The 24168-nt window shown below is 37.8% G+C and overlaps 1 protein-coding gene across 1 annotated transcript in view; it reads right to left on the reverse strand.

The window, feature by feature from the left end:
* Window positions 1-850: 850 nt before the first annotated feature.
* YWHAE (tyrosine 3-monooxygenase/tryptophan 5-monooxygenase activation protein epsilon) overlaps window positions 851-24168 on the reverse strand; it is a 45029-nt gene continuing 21711 nt past the window's right edge. The window contains exons 2-6 of the mRNA XM_044672934.1: window positions 10715-10891; window positions 9754-9860; window positions 8846-9052; window positions 7448-7584; window positions 851-1796 (exon numbers count right to left, since the gene is read on the reverse strand). Coding sequence (XP_044528869.1) covers window positions 1744-1796; window positions 7448-7584; window positions 8846-9052; window positions 9754-9860; window positions 10715-10891 — 681 coding nt within the window. The 3' untranslated portion in view covers window positions 851-1743. The remainder of the gene's footprint in view (window positions 1797-7447; window positions 7585-8845; window positions 9053-9753; window positions 9861-10714; window positions 10892-24168) is intronic.

Genomic DNA, 24168 nt, shown 5'->3' on the forward strand with positions numbered 1-24168 from the left:
GTACAAGAACTGCTGCAGACAAAGCTACCTTCGCTCTCACAAAGTAGAGCAAGGGCATCAGAAATTTAAAATCATTGCACTGTTGCATCTTCATTAGTGCTAGAAAGTCTCATATTGCTGCCTCTATAAATTAGTGGGTCTATTCAGATAGGGACATGATTTACAATTATTTTAAGTTCATTATCTGCTGGAAAAAACAATTAGAAAATTTAAGGAATTATCTTCTCAAACAAACTAAATTGTACCTACATTAGGGGCCATTTTCAAAATAAATTTACAGCATGACCTTAGAAAAGTCAAGTATATTACCTATACAATGGAGATACCATCTAACCTGCCTTAAGGCAGAGAACTCCCTTCATATACCTTCCCACTCAGATCTACAATTCCAAAAGTTATCTTTCTAAACTCACAAGAAGAAACCCAGCTGAGTCAATAGCACATGTTTATACCAGCTCTGACAGCTTAATAATCAGTTATCAGAACAGCAGTATATTTAACTTGCGCACTGTTCACCTTACAAAGTTCATACAAACTTCACTTCAGCTGTAGATAAATTGCTTCAACATTTCAAACTTGTCCAGCAGCATTCAGTGAGGCAACCCAAAATGCTATTGAATGAGAATGTCTCTTCAGTTACCATTAACTGATCCCATCTAAGCCAGAGAGAGAGAGAGAGAGAGAGAGAGAGAGAGAGAGAGAGAGTCCTAACATTACATATATGGCTCGGACAAACACTTTTAAACCTCTCAAATTATGGGGTCTTTTGAATTCATGCAAAAACAGTACTGCCATTAGTGTTTGGACTAGAGTCTTTATTTGAGAAGTATAAAGGATGGAGTCGCAATAATTTTTGGCATTTTTAATTTAGGTTTGTTTTATTTAAGTTTAATGTTAATTCCATGCTGTGTTTCAGTAAGAACAATACAGATTCTGTATCTGTGGCTCCAGTCAGATATCCAGTAGTACAAATTAGCTTCAAGTTACACATACTGAACGAAAGAGGTTGAGCGAGCGAAGGAGGGCAGGGAGGAAAGGGGGAGAGGGGGAAGAGGGAAGGAGAAAACCAAAGAATTGAACACGCATGCAGGCTTTTCAATACCACCTTCAATGCTAACCTGCGGTGAGGGAAGGTCAAAGTCGGCAAGAATGAGCAGCCACGGATTGTTGGGCTGTTACCAGCACCATTTCAGCACAGTTTGGAAACACTTTTTACAGCAAAACCACTACAATAAACGTTCCAACGCAACCTGTAACTTCAAGCTAAACACCCAATTAATTTTAAACATTGGTATAAAATTCGGTTTAAACAATTATAAAAAGGAAAAATGCCACCACATGCGCCCTACAGTGCGATAAACCTCTCTCCTAGATTCTCACTTCACCTAGAAGTCTAATGGCATTCCAATGTAATATCCATTTCTAATGGTTATCTTGCCACATCTGGCACGGAGACAATACAGTAATGCTGAAAAAGCCTCTATGCAGTCCTGTTAGTGTCTTAAAGAACCTAAAAGCTGGGACCAGTAAAATCCACAGAAATTCACTCTTGCCTTTAAGAACTTTGAAAACTGTTTTTAAAAAAAAAAAACCAACAGGGCAGGAACCTAAATTCTGAGACCAAATGTAAAAGTCAGATTTGGTGGTTCTCAGTGACTGACAATGGGGAATTTTTGGGGGGGTGGGGTTGGGGAGGAGTGGGGTGGTCAGAGATGGATTCTCTTGTTGGCTTTGACGTCTCTCTCACTGGTTTTCATCTTCCACATCCTGCAGCGCTTCTTTATTCTGTTCTTCACCTTGAAAAGAAAAAGGGTTATTACTATGTATTTCCACTGGTACTCAAAGTCATTAGAGATGATGCTGATAGTCCAAGTATAAAGAGAGCTTATACTTGCTACAGTTTTATTGCCCCCTCATTACACATATAGGGCTTCTGTTTCACAATAAACCAGACAGTCTTAAGCCCCCAAAAGACTATATTTCAATAACCTAGAAGAATACGACATAGCATGAAAACCAATGCAAAGTAGTCAACTTTTTCTTACTAAATAAATGAGTTTTGGACATGGACAGCCAAGATAATGATCTCATTATGATTTTCAAGCTTTCATATTGAAAATCAAGCTTTTATGTTCTGTCTCAAGACAAAATGTTCTTCCCTAATAACCTCACCCCCAACTTAAAAGTGTCAAGAAGAAAAGGGATCATCTGTATCCACTCAATCTCAGTAATGCTTCAAAACAGAGTCAACTTACAACAATGACTCATGAAACCAGAAGTTTATTATGGTGGTTGGTTTTTGTTATTTCTGAAATGGGACATTAACATTTTGTGTCTCATCAAGGCAGCCTTGAACTATCCTAATTTCACATTCCAAAATGGAACAGCATGCCAAAAATAAACCAGAACACTGAGGTTATTAGAGAAGGGCATTTGGCCCAGGTTCTCTCATGCTGTGTTTTTCTTTAAAATAGTTATTAGCTTGGGGAGTTTTAACTGCACTAAAACATGCAAGAGAAAGCCAGCCTATTCACTGGAGGTCAACTACCTACTGATGAGCATTCAATAAGTCAGCCAGAACAGAGAAGCAAGCATGCCAAGTAGATAAAAGGACTTTCCATAGAATATGATTAAACAGATCAAAGTTACATTCTTTCTCGTCTTTAATAAACCACTTACAGTTTTTACAGTTACCTGAGTTGAATCTAAATAAAGGAAGTGAATTAGCTAACTCCGTCACTTGACATAAGGCAGTTCAGACACAAGGAACCATTAGAATTAGCCTTTCATTCATGATACAGATATACTAAAACATAAAACTAGAATGGCTACATGCCATTCACATTGCAATCCTAATATAGAGGCCCCTTAGGTGTCTTCTGAAAGATATATAATGGATATAGTGGACACTGTCATCTCAATTGATGTTGATATGGAAATGGTAGTTACTGGGGTTTGGTTTGGTTTGTCCTTTTTTGAGGGAAATAGGAACCAGATAATAAATGTTTGAATAAAGGTGATTTTTTGACAACACACTTTCTTTTGAAGGTGCAGAGACAAGAACGTAAGTAAACACTCATTAATAAAAAGGAACTGATGGATTTCCCATTTCTTGACAAAACCCATATCCAACTAAACTTGGCAATAAATAATTCTTAAAAAATCTAAATGATTCTTAAAAATACTACTTTTCTGATAGCAGAATATGGCTGAAAGAGTTAATTACTCAAGGCCTTAGCAAGCTCTAGTTCACACATAAGCAACTGTGAGATTGGCCAAAAGATCAAATCATTTTATACCATCCTCATGAAAAACCACACCCATCCAGAGAAAGTGGGCAGCTGGAGCAGGCAAGAGATCACTAGGAAAATGTTTAGCCCTAGAATCAAGTCTAAGACACAGGCAGCCTAATAGCACCAAAATGATGATATATGCAGGCATGATTAGTGAGGAAATGAGAACTCAAAGCAGAAAAATTCACTGTGCTAGGATAATGACTTACAAAGTAGTTTTTAGGAAAGAACAGTTGGATTTTCCTTTAGGAATCTATATAGCAGGGAGAAAGGGGGGAAAACAGGAATCATATGAAAGAAACATTACTAGTGTGGAAAAACTCCAAAGCTACAAGGACAGAGTGGAAGATCATTTGGACTTGAAAGTCAGGAAATCATTCCAATTTTGGTCTTCCTACTGACTTGCTTAAACTTGGCCAGATTGTCTAACCTCTTACCCAGTTTGCCTTATTTGTAAAATGAAAATGATACTTGCAAGTGACCTCAAATGAACTTTAAAAGGAAAAAAAAATTTTTTTTTATTTTATATATATATATTTTTTTTTTCAGTTTTTCCTGGGGTTAGAAGAATACAATTCCACAGGAACTGTACAGGAGGGAGAAGAATAGCTAGCTATGGATTTACATGAAAGTTGCCTCTGATTTACAGTTTAGAAAACTGAATTCAATTTCATGTTCAGTTATTTTGAAAACATGAACAGACTTCGTAAACCCAGTGTAACTAAAAGACACAATGAGATGTGCAAACCCATGAGGTACATGCATTTACCACTTGAATCCTGTAAATGCATCAGAACTGAGTGGCAACAATCTCATTTAACATCTTTCAAAGGGAGAAGGAAAATGAAAAGGCATCTCTAAGTGAGCCATACAAACCCTGAAAACAAAATAAAACTATATTTCACAAAAACCTAAAGACTATGCTGGAAATACCCTTAAGTTAATAAGTTTTAATTCAAATTGGTAGATTGCTTTTAAGCACAATTAATATCTTATTCTCTGGCAATGTGTACACATTTCAGCAAAACTGGAAAGTTTGAACACTTTCTTTTCCCCAACCTCACTAAGCTCTCCACATCTCAATTTTGATTATTTAACTCTACACTTAAGCCTTCATATCAAATACATGATGACAAAGCCTTCATAGGAAAATCAAATTTCAGCAAAATTTTCTCCAACACCTCACTGACTTCACCCTGAACTATTCTATAGCTTGATCTCAGAAGGTAAGAAGATAAAAGGGAAATTTATCTGAAAAAGGTAATAGTACATGATTCTGCCAGGTAAACCTGTTCAATACCTGTAAAGACACTTCCTAGCACTTAGCAAGGTTCTTAGAAAAGAAAACCTGGCTGCTCTCAAGGAGAGTTCACCTTGTCAGTCCAATGAACAAGGTTCTCTTTCTCAACTTTTACAGTCAATTCTTAATCAGGCTTAATAATGGATTAGGACATAAAAAGATTCTAAGACGTTTCTAGTTCAGAAGTTCAAAAAATTCACCTTTTTTTTTTTTTAACCCTTATCTTTCGTCTCAGAAATAATACTGTGTATTGGTTCCAATGCAGAAAAGCAGTAAGAGCTAGGCAATTGAAGTTAAGTGACTTGCCCAGGGTCACCAAGCTAGACATGTCTCAAGATAGATTTGAACCCAGATTTGAACTCTGGGCCTGGAAAAATTTTACCTTTCTAATTAAATTTAGTATTAAGTTTGCATTCCCTTCGTTTATGCTTTAATCAAATTGGTGTTTAAAACGTTCAAAATTAACACAGAATACTGCTGGCAAAAAGAATATGAGCTTCTTCCTTCAAATAAGGAAATATGAACAAAGATGTCATAAACATTATCTTAAGGCCTAGCTGGTGAACTCAGAACAGACACAACCAAAACTTTCATTTCCACTCCCCCCCTCCCTGGGATCACCTAAGGGTCCCTCCACCACAGAACACATCCCTGGAAAACCATCCCCTCCTTTCTCTAGACTTCTATTCTCATACCCACTAACAAAAAAAGACAGCCATCTGAGATATGGAGGTGACTGTCTCAAAAAAGTCCAGATTTAGAGCCAGAATGGAGGTTAGTGATCATCTTGTCCAACTCCTTTTTATCAATGAGAAAACAAGCTCAGAGAGGACAGGTGCTTTGTCTACTAACATTCAGTTATGTTTCAGAAATGGTTTGTTAACTAACTTCAAAGACTCAAATTCTACCCTTTCCTACCATGTCACACTAGTGCTTCCTCCTCTATGCACATCATTTGTACCTCACTCTAAGCATATCAGGGTTAGGGATTTAATAAGAACCACTTTGAAGTCGTTTTTCTGGTTTGCTCTCTTTATTGAGATTAGCTATTATGTAATCTCAAGAACTAAGTGGCCAGTCTTAGTGATGATGAAAATGGCAAATCATTTAATCCAACTTATTGAGGAAGAAATTTCTGCCTGGAAAAGAAAAGTGCCTTGGTTCTAGGTCATCCAGCTGGAGTTTAAATGCAGGTCTTCATTTTGGCTAACAGATGTGCTAACAGACATATGTTATCTCAGAGACCCTGAAAGGAGGAGAATGTTGTCAGGTCTAAGAGATAATGGCCATTTCTTAGTCTCAAGCAAAGAAACTCAAGAATTTTGGAAAATCTGGGGGCAGCTGGGTAGCTCAATGAATTGAGAGCCAGGCCTAGAGATGGGAGGTCCTAGGTTCAAATCTGGCCTCAGACACTCCCCAGCTGTGTGACCCTGGGCAAGTCACTTAACCCCCATTGCCTAGCCCTGACCACTCTTCTGCCTTGGAGCCAATATACAATAGTGACTCCAAGGCGGAAGGTATGGGTTTAAAAAAAAAAAAGAAGAAGAAGAAGAAGAATCTTGGAAAAATCTATCTGCAAACATTCTGATGAATTAGCAAAACTGACTAAAGAGGGAAATTGCCATTAAATAAATACCCAACTATAGTCGGTCCATCCTTTCCATTCCTCTCAGCACACTGATGCTTATTAGTTCCCTCCCTCTCTCTCCAGAGGATTTTCCTATGCCAGATAGGGCTTCTCTCACTCTACTCTGGCTGCCCAGAGGTAACATCTGCAGCCAGCAAAGTTTCCTATTCTAACCCAAATGTGATGTGGTAGCTAGAACAGCAGAAGGCTGTTGCCCTTGGTCCCGGTTTGGCCAACACTCATTGTCATTATGCTGACACTTTTCTCACTGGATTATTGTGGTTTATTCATTTGTGGTTTAGCCACTCAAGAACACTTGAGACCAGTGCAGACTGCCTAGAGAAATTATCACTGGAGCTCCACAGCTACGTACCCAACATAACTGACAGACCAGGTCTTCACTAGAACTAACTGAAACCTTCAACATGAATAAAGCAGCAGCTCAATTTTAGAGACAAATCTTCACTCAGTCCCACTGAAGTTCCTTTTCTCATTTGCTAGTCTCCAACTTTCAGAACCATATACATTATTTAAACAAAGCTTACTTAAGCAGAACATTTAAAAATTATTTTAGAAGTTATTAACTTTTGTGCAATAATTAAAAAACCTAACCCTAATTTTTAACTAAATTGAAATGACTGTAGACCAAGTAATACACTTCTTCCAGTGTATTCCTTACAGCGGTACAATTTTTTTTTTTAAATTTCTACCTTAAAGATATTAGGTCAGGGGCCATGACATAATACTTACAAGACATCCCAAAAATATACACAAAGCCATCCGTTAAGTAGTTAAAATTTCAAACATTTAAAGTATTAGGGAGAAGTGCTAGATTAGGGATAAAGATTGAGACAAGGTTTTTGTACCTGGCCAATAGGGAAACTTGTTTTGCTTGACTACACAATTTGTTACAAGCAGAGGGGACAGGGGGAGAAGTGTTTGAGGTTTTTTTTGTTTCTATCAATGAGAGAAAGTGGCAAGGGGGAAAAAAAAGATTTTTTTGTTCATTAATTTAAAAATTAGAGACGGAAGGTCCTAGAGGTTCAAATGTGGCCTCAGACACTGCCTGGCTTTGTGGCCATGGGCAAGTCACTTAACCCCCATTGCCTAGGCCTTACCATTCTTCTGCCTTGGAACCAATACACAGATTGATTCCAAGACAGAAGGTATGGGTTTAAAAAAATAAAATAAAATAAAATAAAATAAAAATTAAGAATATCTGCTTACCATCACCCTGCATATCTGAAGTCCATAGTGTCAGGTTATCACGTAACAACTGCATGATAAGTGTCGAGTCCTTATAGCTTTCTTCACTCAGCGTATCCAGTTCTGCAATTGCATCATCGAAAGCTGCTTTTGCCAACCTACAAGAATTAAGATCACACTTGTAAATGCCATAAAAGAACAACAAAATCATCTTCCCAATTCCACAAAATTAGACATGACTAAATCTGATTGTCCTCCAATTTTTTGTTCTCTATCAGTAGTTGGATAGCTGATAGTTCAGGTAAAAGCTTTATTTATCGCCAATATCGGAAAGAGTAGGAGTAGTGTCTTGAAAAGGCTAATTCAAAAGAACATTTACAAATGCACCTTCCCATTAAGCCTGTTAACACTAAGCTTCCAGAAAATATGGTTCTACCCACTTCCCCCAAATACATGGTCTTCAGGAGTTTACCCAGTCAAAACCAAAAAGAATTCATCCTCTGCTAGTGGTGAAGGCTCTTAGGAAAAGCTTCTCTGAATTTAGGCTGATTCTTGAAGGAGGCTAATAAAATCCTGAGTCAGTCCATACTAAAAAACCCTCTAGCTTAATTAAAGTTTGCCAGTCTAGAATAATCCAAAGTCAAACCCCAAAGCATGGTGAACCATCAAAGTAAGACTAAGGAATGCTTACACATTAATAAGTATGAGGTTGAATTTCACTTCAAATCTCTGAAGACTGATCTAGTTAAAAATGCCTTACATTTCACAAAGTTCTTACATTATCTCATTTGATTTTTCTCAACACTCATGTGCTGGGGCTGGTATACTTATTTCAAAAAGTTGACATAACAAAAGTTTGAAATTCACCATAACAGAATTTAACCTATTCTGGAACTATGGGAAAATTCCAGTCAATCACAAAAATATAATATGAACTGCTCATCACAATTTATGGAATGAGATTATACTAGAGTATCAAATAAATTGCCCCCATCAATGGAGACCTAGAACTGCTTCCATACTCGGTTAATATAATCCCTACCCCCCCAAAAATAAGGCTTCAAATTATCAGTAAATTTTGTTTCTAGCTGGTGAATACTGGGCTTTTTAACAGAACTTATGCCATTGTTTATACCTATTTTATTATTATGGCATTTGGCTCAATACTAAAGTATAAAAATACACAGTTTATGCCAAAGATGCTGGATTTGGGATAATTTAGGTCTGTCAAACCCTATCCCAATGGAAGTGGAGTGATCATTTAATTAAGTATAAAAGCAGACCTCTTAAAGAAGTGATCCAATAGTATAAGGGAGAATATCACAGCTAGGATATGAATCAAAGACAAAAAGCATTTTTATAATTCTGTAAGATTTTTGCTTCAGTAGTCAGTTTTTTTTCCCCAAATAGCTGACTTACCTGCAGGCACGGTCAGGGGAATTAAGAATTTCATAGTAGAATACGGAAAAGTTGAGAGCAAGACCTAAGCGGATGGGGTGCGTTGGCGGAAGTTCTGTCATTGCAATATCACTAGCAGCTTTATAAGCCACCAGGCTATTCTCTGCAGCCTCCTTCCTGTCATTTCCTGTGGCAAATTCAGCCAGATACCTGTGGTAGTCCCCTTTCCTAGAGTGGGGAAGAGAAAAAAAACCGAAACAAAACACGTTTAAAGATACCATTTTCAGGTGGTCTCTAGCCTCTGTACACAATATATAAATTATACAGTGCCACTACATACTGCATAAAAATTAATCAGATTTGCATTTTTCCCTTTCCCAATTTCATCAAACAATATAAAAGCTAGTATTAGACCCAGTTAATTCATCTACTGCTAAATACTCCCCCCCCAAACTCACTCAAATAAAAGCCAATGAGCTTAACTACTTCAAAATTATTTAAAATCCTTGAACTGACTCATCAATTGGCAATTTTCCATAAAAATGATAAGTATTATTTCCCCAAATACTCTGAGAAGCAGGAGAACAGACCATATAGCATCTCTATGACATATACAATCAATTAACTGGCAATGTTTTGGTACAGACAAGAAAATCTATTGAAACAAATGACAAAAATAGTAAAGAAGCAAAAAAGGGCAGTTTTGTTATCTTGACAACTCCCAGGCATCTGAAACACAAGAATCTATGGCATGAAAAGCCACTCCCTCGAAGTGATTTATGATTATCATGTTCCCAGTTCAATCCATTTCCACTTAATCTTTTCATAGTTACAAGAACATTCTTAAATATGAAACCTTGATAGGAAGTCATGTTCTAAGAAGAATGCCAACTTTTAATTGGACATTTCCCTACAAGTAAGGAACCTACATTTTATAATAGAAAACCTTGGACTCGCCAGTGTTTGCTGCTGGAATGAGGTGTTTGTCCAGTACGTCCAGAATGTCACAACAGATTAATTTTAGTTCAGTCTCAACCTGGAAAATCAAACAGGAGGCTTAAGACTCATAAATTTAACAACATATAAATAACTCACCTCAAGCTTTCATTTATGGGAATGAGAGCCTACTGTTACCATCAATGCATTTCTCCCATTCTTGTATAATATTGCTCTCCTGCCCACTTCCACAAATTAAATATTCCAGGAGGGGCAGTTCTTAAGGTCAAAGAAGGCATCTTTTCCCTTTTGCTATATGTTTGGTTAAGAACTGATCTAGATGTCAGGGTTGTTCCTGGTGAAAAAACCCACATCTCAAGTTTAAAAGTATCAGAACCCAGAATTGCTAAACAAAAGAATGACAACTCTAGATAATCATAAAAAAGGGGTAAGAAACCAAGTGATGTTATGAACATAGAATAACGAGGAAGGAACATTCAAAACAGGGCTTCAGAAAATTTGTTAAGTTAGTTGATGGATTTTTTTCCAAAGTTATGACCAAATCTACCTTTAGGTATTAAATATTTTTCCCTTAAAAGGTGACAAGATTTTTAAAAACTAGATTTCACTTGAAAAAACTCAGGAAACATTCAATAAATATTGGTTTATTGCTCATTCCTATTCCCCAGTCCAGGCTTTCATCACATCATACCTATTTTAATAGTTATAACTCCATCCAGTTGGACTCTCCCTTCCAAACAACATAGATCACATACCACTCCGAGATTACCATTCCACCACATCCCAATCTGATTAAATAAATCTACACTCTGGCAATTTAATCACCAACAGTGAGCCATGTCCTTCACCCCAGCCAAGGAAAGAAACTCAAGTCCTTTCCAAGGGATAGTTATAACAAAGGGGGGGGGGGGGAGGGGGGGGTTGCTCTCTCACCATTTGCCGATATTCCCGAATCATTTTTAGTTTGTCTTCTCCTCCCTTGTTTTCTTCTTTCTGTTCAATGCTGCTGATTATCCGCCAGGATGCTCTTCTGGCTCCAATCACATTTTTATATGCAACTGACAGCAGGTTTCTTTCTTCAACTGTCAACTCCACATCCATTCCCGCTACCTTCTTCATTGATTCCACCATTTCTAGGGTAACAGAAAATTTGGAAATGTCAGATTTTATACTTTAAGATGTTGAAACTTTCAATAGTTTGTCTCTTCTTGTTAGTCTTATTTCTGCCAGTGTAAGAAGATTAAATAGTCTAACAAAAATTCTAGCAGCATTAACGTTAGACATCAAAGATAACTCCAAGTCTAGGGCTCTTTCTACTACTCCATGCGGACTTTTAAGAGTTCACAAAAATTCAAATAGGAACTCTTATATGTACAAGAGTTTAGGTGCCATATTCACCCACATATATCAAAATATTTGTAGTAGCACTTTTATGAAAGCAAATAATCAGAAACAGGTCCTGCCTATCAACTGGGAAATGGTTAAACAAATTGTGAGACACGAATATAACAAAATATTATTATGCTTGCTGTAAAGAAATGATGTGTGATGAATACAGAGAAGCATGGAAAGATTTCTATGAAATGATATAGAATCAAGAAAACAATATACACAATGAGAGCAACAGCAACCCACACATCCACCCAACAAAGTTAGGTGGTTCAGTAGATAGAGGCAGGCCTAGAGATAGGTAGTCCTGGGTTCAAATCTGATCTCAGACACTGCCTCGCTATAGGACTGAGCAAGTAACTTAATCCCTATTACCTAGCCAATATACAGTATTGATTATGACATAGAAGGTAAGGGTTTAAAAATAGGCAAAATGGCTCCAAAGAGCAGAAAATGCTGCCCCACCCTTTGGCAGAAATGGGAGGAGGGCCCACTGGTGCCCACCCACGATACCTAGTTGGGGATTATTTCAATTTATCAATTGGTTATGCTGATTTTTTTCCTTTTTTATTTTGTTTTTTTTTAACTGTTATATGGGACAGTTTTCTGGAGGTGGAGGAATTAATTATGAGAGGAAAATAATGATGGAAAAATTAAAACTTATCAACGAAAATGTATTAGTGTTATATAACCATAAAGAAAAATCATGGCTCAAAAGAAGAGATATAAGAAAACATCTTTCATAAGAGCCCTTTGCAGAGACAGATGTAGTTGCATATTTGTTCAGAAATTTTATTGTAAAATGATCGGTTATGTTTTTTTCCCCTGTTTCAGGGGGTTTTTGTTGTGGGGGGGGTGCTTTAAAAATACTATTCACTATTTGGGATGAGTGTCAGCAAATTTCAAAAAGCTATTTAAAACAAAAACAACAAAATGCTTTTTTTTTACTCTAGTGGAAAAAACGTTATGCGAGTTACTTTATTTTAAAATCCAACAGCATGCTCTTTAAAAAAAATCCAAAATCTTATAGAATTACATCTAGAAAAATCCAAAATGAGAAATACTCATGAAAATTCATGGTACTAGAAAAAATCTAGATATTCCAGAGGTCGAAAGTAGGTAGCACATTACTGATAGAGCACCAGGCCTGGAATTGGGAGGACCTGGTTTCAAATTTGGCCTGAGATACTGTGTAAATAAAATTAGCTCTAGTCCATTCTATAGTCAAAACTCTACCTACCTGAGATGAGGTCATTCCCACACTTCCCTTAGTGGGGAGGGGAGATGAGTTACCCACACGTGACAATAAGTAACAAATCAAGAACAAGGGAATGCCCTTTGGGCAGTCCAAAATCAGTGTAGAGACTGCCATTTGTCCATTTGAATTAGAGGTGGACCCAAGGGAAGTGACACTATCTCTTTAAGTATGTTGGTTACTTCCTGTGGAGGCAGTTCCCGCCTTGAACTTGGTGCTGGCGGATCTCGGAGGAGACCTCAGGCAGCTTCTACTCTGAATGGTCAGGTGGGTAAGTTAGGCTGACTTCCTTGGCCTATCTAGGCCGCTTCCAAACTCTGCCTTAAGTAGGCACTAGCCTATCTGGTTTCTAGGCCTTGAGGCTTGCAGCTTCATTTATTTAGACTTTTAACCTTCTCTTTCGTCCAGGCCTGGACTAGCCTCTCTTTTTTTCTTTATTCCTATACCTTTACCTTCCTGATTGTAAATAAAGTGCCTTAACCCGATGCTGACTTAGGTCTGATTTAATTACGGAATCAACCTGAATTGTTGATTCCTGGCGGCCACATTTTAAATACATATCTATAAAATACCTAAATTTCCCTCTTACAATACTACTTCCTAGCTATGGGACCTGGGCAAGTTAATTAACCCCAATTGCCAAGCCCTTGAAGATCTTTTGCTTTAGAATCAAAACTTAGTATCAATTTTAAGTCAGAAGGTTAGGGGTTTGTTTTTGTTTAAGTCAATAATGGAAGGAATAGAATAATAAAGCAAGTTACACTATTCACATTCCTTAAAAGTTCTCAAATAATCTAACTTCTTTGGAAAACCAAGGTTTCTAAAAATGGCCAAATCCTTTGACCTTAGTGCTCCCCCCACTGGGACTACACAGAGAAAAGGTCACTGACAGGAAAACATGATCTATTCAAAAATATCCACAGCACCATTATCTGTAATGGCAACAAACCAGAAAGGAACTAGTCTTATGACTAGAGAATCTTTGAACAAACTACTACATACAAATGTCATTGAATTCATGAATCTCAAGAATTCAAAGATGACATGAAATAAATTAAAAAAAAATGAGAAGCATGTACACACTGACAAATTATGTAGCTAAATTTAACAAGCATGGCAACAAAGCTATGTTATATACATAGTAAAGGCACTACATTCTCTGTACAGTGGGTACCATGTTAAAGTCAATAAATATCTGTTCCTATGGGCAAGAATTTACAATGCAAAGTCTTTTTAATATATATAAATATTTGTAGATGGTCATGGAAAGGTTAAATAAAAGCTAATTTTTAAAGTCCAAAAAATATACATTTTATACATATTTTATACAACAGAACCATTTCATCAAATCACTAATCTAAAAAACTAAGCACCTACCAGAATACAAACGGCTGATGACTACATTACACAGTGAAACTCTATCATTTAAAAAGGTTGCCATGGTGGTGCAATCTTTATTCCCTAAACTCCACTCCGATTAAAAAGAATTTTGGCAGTGATATGAACTATGTCAAAAGAATATAGTGGAAACACAGTACTGTGGATGTGGGCCACAGGTCTAAGCACTTTCCCAAATGAAGATTTTTTTTTTTAATGTTAACATTTAAAAAAAAAAAAACCATGCAAGCCAATGAGCATAGCACTTCATCTTTCCATCAAAAATCTGTTTCAGGGGGTAGCTGAGTAGTGCAGTGGATTGGGAGCCAGGCCTAGAAATAGTCCTAGGTTCCAAACTGGCCTCAGATACTTCCTTAGCTAGTCACTTGACCCCAATTACCTAGCGCTTACTATTCTTCTGCCTTGGAACCAATACACAGTATTGATTCTAAGGTGGAAGATAAGGATTTTAAAAAATCTATTTCAGTAGCTTATTTTTGACATTAACAATAGTATGTAAATTCTTCTCCATAAACTAGCTAGGTTAAGGGACTTGACTGTCAAGCCTGAAATCTGTCACTAAACACAAAGATCTTTTTGACTACCTTGTTTTTGTTTCCTTGTGTCCTTAGAGATTATCTGCCAAATTGCAGCTGTCACTCATTATGTCTAAATTACAAATTCTTTTCCTTTAAAGTTTAAGAAGTTCCCACTTTCTGCCACTAGATGGCAAGCAAAGGAAGAAACAAATAAATTAAGGAGAACAATGCACCTCCAAGTGCAGACAACAAACTAAGGCCTCTAATACAAAGTTAAAATAGTTCCATTTCCTAGAAAGTATATATGCCAAATAAAAATCCTTTAGGTGAAATGTCATTTTATGATATTTCTGAGAAATGTCAGCACATTTCAAATAATCAGGGGTTTGTTTATCTCATCTGCAGAAAGTCCTTAAACGATGACTAAACTCAATTCTAGATCCATGATCCTATTTATTACTCTTCCTCCAATCTTCCTTCTAAGGAAAGGTCACTGAAGCATCTAAAATAACATCAGGCAAGTCTACAATCTCTGAGTCAACAGAAGTCATTCACTTTAAAGTAGGAATGAAGATTAAATGACTCCTCAGGACCCCAATGACTTTCCTAACCATTTACTGCCACTAGGGAGAAATGTTCATATTTGCCAGATTTACCAAAAGGACCAGAAGGCATTGGTCCAGAATCATTTTCAGACCAGTAATCACTAATCCAACTACTCTGAAAGGTAATTTGGAATTATACTTTATTTTTTTATTAAGAAAAATTTTCCATGGTTACATGATTCATGTTCTTCCCTCCTACCACCCTCCTACCTATAACCAACACACAATGGAATTGTTACCAAACTCTGTATCTCCTTTAACCCAGCAATACCAATATTACGCCAATTTCTTCCTATTCAAATCCTCTCCCACCCAAATCCACAAGAAAATCAAAGAACGGGCAAGTTCACATACATATAAATATTTATAGCTGTACTTTTTGTCATGGCAAATCCTGAAAGGAAAATGAGATCACTGAATGAGTGGCTGAACAAATGTTATAGAACAGCACTGTGTTCTAAGTAATTAAAAACACAAGAAATTCAGAACTAGGAAAGATTTGCATCAACTTGATGCAAAGCTATAGAGGTAGGAACAGGGGAAAAAAACTTAAGTAAAGCAAATTCAAGGAAAACAAGTCTGAAAAGACTTCAGAACTGGGATCTATGCAATGGGGAACCATGACTTGAGAGGCCCAAGACAGTCCTGATGCATCTCCATTCCTTTTTCCAGGTTGGGGTGCTGCACAGAACTGGGGCATAGCCAATGTGTTGATTTCGTTTCCTTGAGTATTGGGAGTTCTGTGGGGGACTTGGGGGGGGGGGGGGGAAGAGTGAGGATTATTATGAGTTGGCTGATATAAAGAAGGAAAAAAAAGATCAAGAAAACATTCCAGAGTATATTTTAATACCACGCTGGAATCCATATGCCAGCAAATCAAACGTATTCCATCTACAAGAAATTAAGCTTGTTTTCCTTTGCACAGGGCAAATTGACACAAGGAAATTCACCACATCCAAAAAAATCCTAAGACTTTTTAAAAAGAAAAATCTAGTACTACTTAATTGCAAACCTGACATACTGGGACTTCCAAAATCAAATTCATGAAATCAACACTACTAATTAGCTAACAGCAATTTGCCTTCGAGGAGGAGGAAGGGTTAGATGAGGAAGAAATTCCATTCCACCAGACATAGGTCATCCAGGACCACAAAACCAACACCATTTTTATTCTAAAAATGATTTGAAATGCCAGTTATTAAAAGAAAAAAAGAAAGAAACACAAGTCCCCAAACAACTAGGTAACTGCTTAATAAAAGATGATATATTAAATGAATACTGCACCATAACAAATGACCTACTAAACGACTTAAAGAAGCACTAAGGTTTTTAAGAAACACTTTAATTTCAGAATATGGGAAAAAAACAGTAAGAACTAAGGCACAGTGAGCAGAACCCAGGAGGAGAACAATATCCTCTTTAAATACAAGAATATTAATGAGAACACAAAAGGACAGCAAAACTCATTAACTGCAAGTACTGATCTTGAGTCCAGAGAAAACATATCTCTCTGCTCAAAGTGAAATCATCCTGTTAGATGAGGCAAGGGGGTACAAGGCATGTGATTTTGAGACAATTTTGCTTAACTGGGTTTGGTTTTATTGGTAGGGGGAATTTTATCGGGAAATGAAAATGGTATAAAGGGGGAAAAGTATCAATAAAACTTTAATGAAATAAACGATGCCAAGAAACAAAATCAAATCTCAACAATGTTCAAATCTAACAGACTTGTTTTAAAATGGATTTTATTTCCCAAGACCAGCATTGGCAAACCTTTTAGAAACCACAAGCCCAAACTGCACCTTCAGGCCACCTGTGAGCCATCCCACTTGCCACTCTATTATCCGAGGGGGCGGGGGAGGGAAATGCTCACATTGGGGAATCCCCCACATTGGGGATGGTGGCAGGAGGCATGCCCCCTCCAAAAAATGTCCTTAGGCGCCGTGAAGAAGGGGAACTAGTAAGCCCCTTCCCGCATGCCAGGGCATTTGTGCCAAGACTTCACCAACACTGAGGAGGCCTGGAACCCTGACTAAAAATCTAATATGCTTCATAAACTGCCAGGTCATATACCCCCTCTGTGGCTATCTTTTCACCTATTAAAAAGAGGATGATACCTGCTCAACCTAACACTGCCAGCCCAATGTCAGGGTTAAAAGAATTGTGATTAGAAAGCCTTTCAAGACAGCTATCATCACTAGTGATTCCAGATTGTCCTTTTAATTTTGTTCTCTGAAAAGCAGGAATATTATGAAAAGTCAGGTCTAAAGGACTACTACACTTTGATAATTCAATAGGCTTAGAGGTCATTCATTATTGTTTCTTTTAAGATTGATTTATTTCTGTCCTGATACATGCAAAACAACTGTGGGATACCAAACAATTCACTGGCTGAGATTAGGATCTTGGAGAGGCTGGGACTAAATTGATTTTAAGGTGTTTTTTTCCCAAGCTTTAAAATATACACTATTACTTATTCCTCATTGCAGCAGACCATTTTATTAATGCCCATTCTATTCAACTCCTTGCAAATGCTAATTACCTCCTGACTCAGTTGTGAATTAGTCCAAGTATTCCCAAAAGTATTTTGGAATTATGCTCAAAAATTACAATGTGCATATCCTTTGATAGAGTTCCCACTACTAGGCATGTCCTCCCCAAAAGGCCTAGGCCATCACTAGATGGTGAAATTTTTAGAGAGTGACCACCCAAACTGCAACCCTCACGCCACATGTAAACCCCCTACACCTTACCACAGATGGGAGGAAGCACTCCCATTGGGTTGCGGGGGCAGAGGGGCAAGTGACGTGAAAAATGTCCTCGGGTTTGGTGGAGAGGGAGAGGAGAACGAACAGCCCCTTCCGGCAGGCATGCCACAGGTTCACCAAAATGGGTGTAAGCCAAAAACAAAGATTCTAGAGATTCCAAAATATTCATCAGCACATCTTGCAGGAGCAAAGAACTAGGGAGAAAAAAGTCAATTCCAGTCATTGGGGAATGGCTATAGGGGTACATGAACACAAGCTTTTCTGATGGGAATATTACTTCACTCTAAGGAAACAAGGAATATATAAACAATACAGAGAAGCTTGGGAAACATATAAACTGATTTGAAGTAAAGGCAGCAGAACCAGGAAAACCATACATGCAACAAATACTGTATAAACACAAACAAAAATTGAAAGGCGTCTGTTAATTATAATGATAGAACTTGTCCCCAAAGAAAAGATGGAAAGTTCCTTCTTACATATGTACACCCTTGTCAAATGTATGTGCTATAATGCTGACAGACTACTTTATTTTCCCTTCTTTCTTTTATTCTTTGTTATAGAAGAATGCATTTAGAAATTAAGGTTTTAATTTTAATTAATTAAATTTTAATATGGATTCTTAAATGTGTGACATCTCCTACCCCAGCTTCACAGTCTCAGGCCAGTATCAAGTATCTTCAACAATCTTGCCTCTGATGGCTATGAGAGGTCATAGGTCACAGTTCTAGATAGAGTTGTGATTACCTAGCCATGGATAATGTGATCTAATCCTCACCTGAAGCATGTTTCCAATTCTCCAAAGTAGGTGTTCAAGGAAATAGTCAATTCCATCAAAGAAAATGCTTTAAAAGCATGACCTTATGCTTAATGCAGGAAAAGACAAAAATTTTGCTCAAAGAAGGGCCCTACAGAATTTCTAGGTAAGTAAAGGATATAACCTGTCTCCCTCCCCAGTCAATAACAATATATAAGGTACAAAATGTGCCACAAAGTGTGGGAGTAGGCAAAAAATGTCCTCAACAAAGGGTGGGAGAAGGGAAAAGAAAAGAGGTAGCTGGGAAAGCTTCAGGAAATCTGACATATCCTGGGAGATATAAGCATACAGGAAAATGACTTCTTCAGCGATAATGTGAAATGTCCCAGACAACTGGTACAACAGGCAATTGGAGCCGAACCATCAAAGACAGTACAAAGTCAAATATGAAAATGAGTTGTAATAAAAAGAAAAAAAGAAAATACAAGTTGTAAAGGAGATGCCCATCAGCTGAGGCTAAACAAACTGTAGCACATGAATTGAACAAGTTATTCCCATGCAGTGAGAAATGACAGACATGAACTCTGCAGAAAACATCAACTTAATGCTGTGTTAGCTAGTTTTGCTGAACTGGGTTCCCTCTTCCCCTGCCCCCACCTCTTTGTTATAAGGAATGCTTCTCAAGAAGGCAGGGAGGACAATACTGAAAAATTATGGATAAAAGAACAAAAAGATAGAAATTTACATTAAAAAAAAATACCAGTTGGAGAACAAGCAAAACCAAAACTCCTAACAAGATTGTTTTTTCACATATTGACAACAAGCAACTACAATGCAGATTCTAGGTAAAAGGAGGTTCCCTAAAGTCTGAAAGCTATGGCTGTCTTAGCCAGAATAGAGGGGAGGAGGGAAACCTGCATACAATCTGACACAAGTTACTGTATCCCAGGAAGTGTTAGACAGGATAGGGTAGTTGTTGGCTGACTTGCAAGTAGTATGGGAACCTTCAAGAAATGAAAGGCACTTACAAGTCTCTAAGGGAAGACAAAGGTTGAAAATGTAGGAAGATCAACTAAACTGATGCAACTTTCAAAGCAAGCAAATAAATCAAGGCCTGGGACTTTTAAAAACCCAGTCAGAAGAGGTCATCTGCTCTGTGTCTCTTGCCAGACTTCAAAAGACCTGAAATCTTGTAGAATATAAACACACACACACACACACACACACACACACACACACACACACACACANCTTGTAGAATACACACACACACACACACACACACACACACACACACACACACACACACACACTTCTGTAGGTCAGGAATTATTTTGCTTTATCCTAAACCCAGTGCCTATGGGAACTTAAGGGGTGTGAGGAACTCTCCTCATTTTACAGAGGAAGAAAACAGGGCTCAAGGAGATGAAATGATTTGCAAAAGAACACATATAGAAATGTTAAAAATAGAATTTGAATTTAGGTTCTCCGACTCTTTCCATTTTAATACTTTGATACCTCCAATGGGTGTTGGCTGACCTAAGAGCTAATCATAGATTTAAGAGTTAAAAGATCTTTAAAAGTCAACTAGACTGGAAGCAGTTGGGAGGCTCAGTGGATTGAGACTGACTCTCAATCCACTGAGCCCAGAGAAGGGAGGTCCTGGGTTCAAATCTGACCTCAGACCTTTCCTAGCTATGTGGCCCTGCGCAAGTCACTTGACCCCGATTGCCTAGCCCTTACCACTCTTCTGCCTTGGAACCAATACACGAAGGGCTTAAAAAATTTTTTTTTTGCGTCAATTGGTCCAATCCCTCTTCCTCCACCATTTTATAGATAACGAGCGCTAAAGAAACTAAGTGATTTTTTTCCCCCAAGTCACAAGGAAATAAGTGGCAATACTATAAAATATAAGGTCAGCTTCAGTTCCTCTAATAAAATGTAAGGTCAGCTTTTGTTCCTCTAAATCTAGCATCTTATACTGCTCTAAGAATTCAGTGTTCTTGATACAGGCAGCATAGTGGATAAAGCTAGCCTTGGGGCCAGCAATCTCCCACCAGCCTGGCTATATGGACAAATCACTTCATTTCTCAGGGCTAGAGGCAACTCTTAACTCTTTAAGCTGACTGCAAAGATAAATAAAGGGAATCTACTCTTTAAAGGAGTTCCCTTTAAGGAATGAAATCAATTATAGCTCCTATCTTTATCCTTCTTTATGCTTAGGGAGCCCATACTTGACAAAGTCTATGACTTTAGGAGCCAGGTCTTAAGGAAAAGAATGGGGGTGGGGTGGGGGGTAGATTCAGTCTTGAAGGTTTAAGACTCTCACTCTTGGATGGGTCCCAAGGAAGTATGAAGTGGCCCACCATATCTAAAGTTAAACAGAAAGAAAAAAGAAAAGGGCAATTATATCCTAAGCCACTCTCTTTTGACTGGATTCTAAAGTTTGGAGGCATATCATGTATGATAATCTGAAATATTAAGTTCAATTATTTCTGATGCTTCTTTGTCCAATAGATTCCATTGATCTACTCTATTTTTCAAACTAGTATCAGTTTAAATAATTATTGTTTGAGGTCCAGAAGTGGTAAGTTCCTTTTAGTCTTAATTTTATTTCCCTTGGTAGTCCATACCTTTTGTTCCTCCAAATTAATTTTATATAAATGCCAAGTATTTCCTCGGTAATATGATTTGTATATTACTACATCTATAAATTAAGAAGCGTTGTCATTTTTATTACATTGACAAATTCCAACCATTAACATTGAATTATCACTCTAGTTAAATTTATGGTCTTACTGCTTTAAGAAACATTATTATATCTATATAGGTATTATTAAGTGTGCTTTGGTAGACTGATTCCCAGACAGTTTATGTATTCTGAAGTCATTTTGAATGGGGAAGGATTTCCCTTTCTATTATTACCTAGTGAATTTTGTCGAGCTATATATATAATAAGGCCCCATATGTTCTGAAATCAATTGGGGATGGCTGATCTCCATATACATGTGTTCTCTCTCCACTCCTGTCCTTCAACTAGGCACTTCACAGCCTCACCCCACCCCTAAAAATATTAAAAGCTTAAAAACAAAAAGAAAGAAAAAAGAAAATGGAAACAGAAGAGATCTGGCAGGCCACTATCAGAAGTAGAGTTCCTGCACTTTTAGACCCTCCTAGGGAAGAGATCAAGTGCTCCAAGTTGACCTCAGAAAAGGGGGCCCCCTGCTGAACAGAAATGTAATTTTTTTTCCTATGGGTTGATGTTTTAAGCCTGTATGCACTTATTACAGAGGAAGAAGTGACATATCTCTAGCTAATGGTCCCAAGAAGATCAGCCCCTCTTTTGGATGGGTCAAGGGGCCCGAGTCTAAATATCTAAGGTAAATGATAGTTCCTCTTCTGGTGAATCCAGAGTGCCTTGGATCTAAAGGCATCCTGAATATATAATTCCAAAACTAGAATTAAAGAATATTAGAGCCCAGATGAAGAAACTGAGACCAGGGCACCCAATTTAAGTCACATGGAAAAGGAAGAAAGCATCAAGTTAGGATGACTTGCCCAAAAGAGAATATAATCTCTAAGACGGCAGTTCTGAATCAGTTTGGATATAAATTTATGGAAAACACCACCATCCTACAGGTTGGAAATTTCTGACTTCAGTTATCTTTGTGTGAGATGTTTCTGGAGTACCTACCATTCTAAATGCCTTCCCTAAAGACTTCTTTAGGCACACATCTAAAGATGGACAAGAACTGGAATATTTAGAACCACAGTAACTGCAAATGCCTCATTTATTTACTGTATGACTAAGGGAACAATTTTCACTGAGCCTTAAAATTGGGAGCTAAAAGTAGTATAATTTGGATGTCTTTCAGGCTCTAAGCCTCTCAAGCTGACTAGTTGTGCTTGACAGCCTTCAAGGGTGGGAAGGTTTTGGATTCTCTGGAGTCTAAAGCTGTCTAGACCAGTCTAGTTCAACAAATGTCTCCCAACCCTTGAAAAGAACTCATGGAAGCTTGGAGATAGTAAGATTTTAGATGGGTGGGGTCTTACCTGTTACAATCTATTTAATATTATCAACTGCTAGGTAAAAAACACTTGAAAAGTTGGCCAAGTAGAGCTAAGACACCACAATCAAGAGTACTTAGTGCTAATTTTTTTTTTAAACCCTTACCTTCCATCTTGGAGTCAATACTGTGTATTGGCTCCAAGGCAGAAGAGTGGTAAGGGTAGGCAATGGGGGTCAAGTGACTTGCCCAGGGTCACACAGCTGGGAAGTGTCTGAGGCCAGATTTGAATCTAGGACCTCCTGTCTCTAGGCCTGGACTTAGTGCTAATTTTAAACCCTGCCCTTCTTATATCTCAGCTCTGACATTTCCCCCTGCACTGTTCACCATTTCCAGATTGTTCCAGATCTAATTTGTTTTCTTCCCCTCAACATCATTTTCTAAATCAACTCCCAATTGTTCTGATTCATTTTTAAATTAAAAATCAGAACAAGTGCATTTTCTATATCTTGATCTAAAAAAATAATTTATTACTTCTTTGTTCCAAGAAACCCAAGAATCATATACCTAAGAACTGGAAATCATTTTATAAATGAGGAAACTTGAGTCACAAAGAATTTATTAGTCAATCAAACAAGCACATAGTAAGTTTATGTTCCCAGCCCCAGGCAGACACTAAAGATAAGAGACAATAGTAAAAACAGTTCTCAAGAAGAATCCATTTTCATTTAGGGGAAAGGAAGCACCAGTAGCTGTTACCTGAGTCATTGGAGTAAAGGGGGGAGTTGTGAGAAAAACCTCTGGTAGAGGTTTTTTAACTGATCTATAAAGGAAACTCTGGCTTCTGAGAGGCAGAGGTTATTCCAAGAATGTACACTGAAGACAAAAAATGGAATGTTATATGCAAGTTACAGCTAGGTACCAGTTGAATTTAAGCTGGACCACAGAGTGAATAAAGAAAATTAATGGATTAGAAGGTTGGAAAGGTAGACCAAGTTGTGGAGGGCTTTTGGAGAAACAGGAGTTGTTATCTGATCCTATAGGTAAGATATCCCCTGGAGTTTACTGAGCAAGGAGAGTGGACATGGAGGAAGAGTCATAAGCCAGGGAAGGAAACCAAGGAGACAGCTATTGGAACAGTGTGGGTGAGATGAGGGTGAGGAGGGCTGGAACCAAGATGCCAGCCATATGGACAGAGAAGTGGACTGAGAAAAAAGATGTGCAGGTAAAAACTGACCAAACATGACAAATGATTCAATGGGGGGAGGGAGGGGGGAGGAACTGAATGAGGATAACTATAGTCAGGAATATAGTACCCTGAACAGAAATAAGGGAAGTTCAGGAGAGGGGCAGGTTGAGAGTGGGGGAGATAGTATTTGATTAGTTTAGCTCAAATGCAAAAAGTTAGAAGTTGCCCAAGATTATAAAAGCATCCAAGGTCCTTCTGCTGTTCTTTCCATAAAACCATGAGATTTATCCAAAAGATTTCCTTAACTAGTTGAGATGTTCTACAGCAAAATTCTAACAGACTACATTCTCTACCACATTTCCAATAACCAATGTCCTAGATAGCCAGAGTTCTAAGTGTCCCAAAACCAATGATTCCCAAAGTGGGCGCCACCACTCCCTGGTGGGTGCTGCAGCGATGGGATGGGAGAGGAGGGGGGAGGGAATGGCCACAGGTGCATTT

The sequence above is a fragment of the Gracilinanus agilis genome, chromosome 4 (genome assembly GCF_016433145.1).
Source record: "Gracilinanus agilis isolate LMUSP501 chromosome 4, AgileGrace, whole genome shotgun sequence".
In the NCBI taxonomy this organism is placed as follows: Eukaryota; Metazoa; Chordata; class Mammalia; order Didelphimorphia; family Didelphidae; genus Gracilinanus; species Gracilinanus agilis.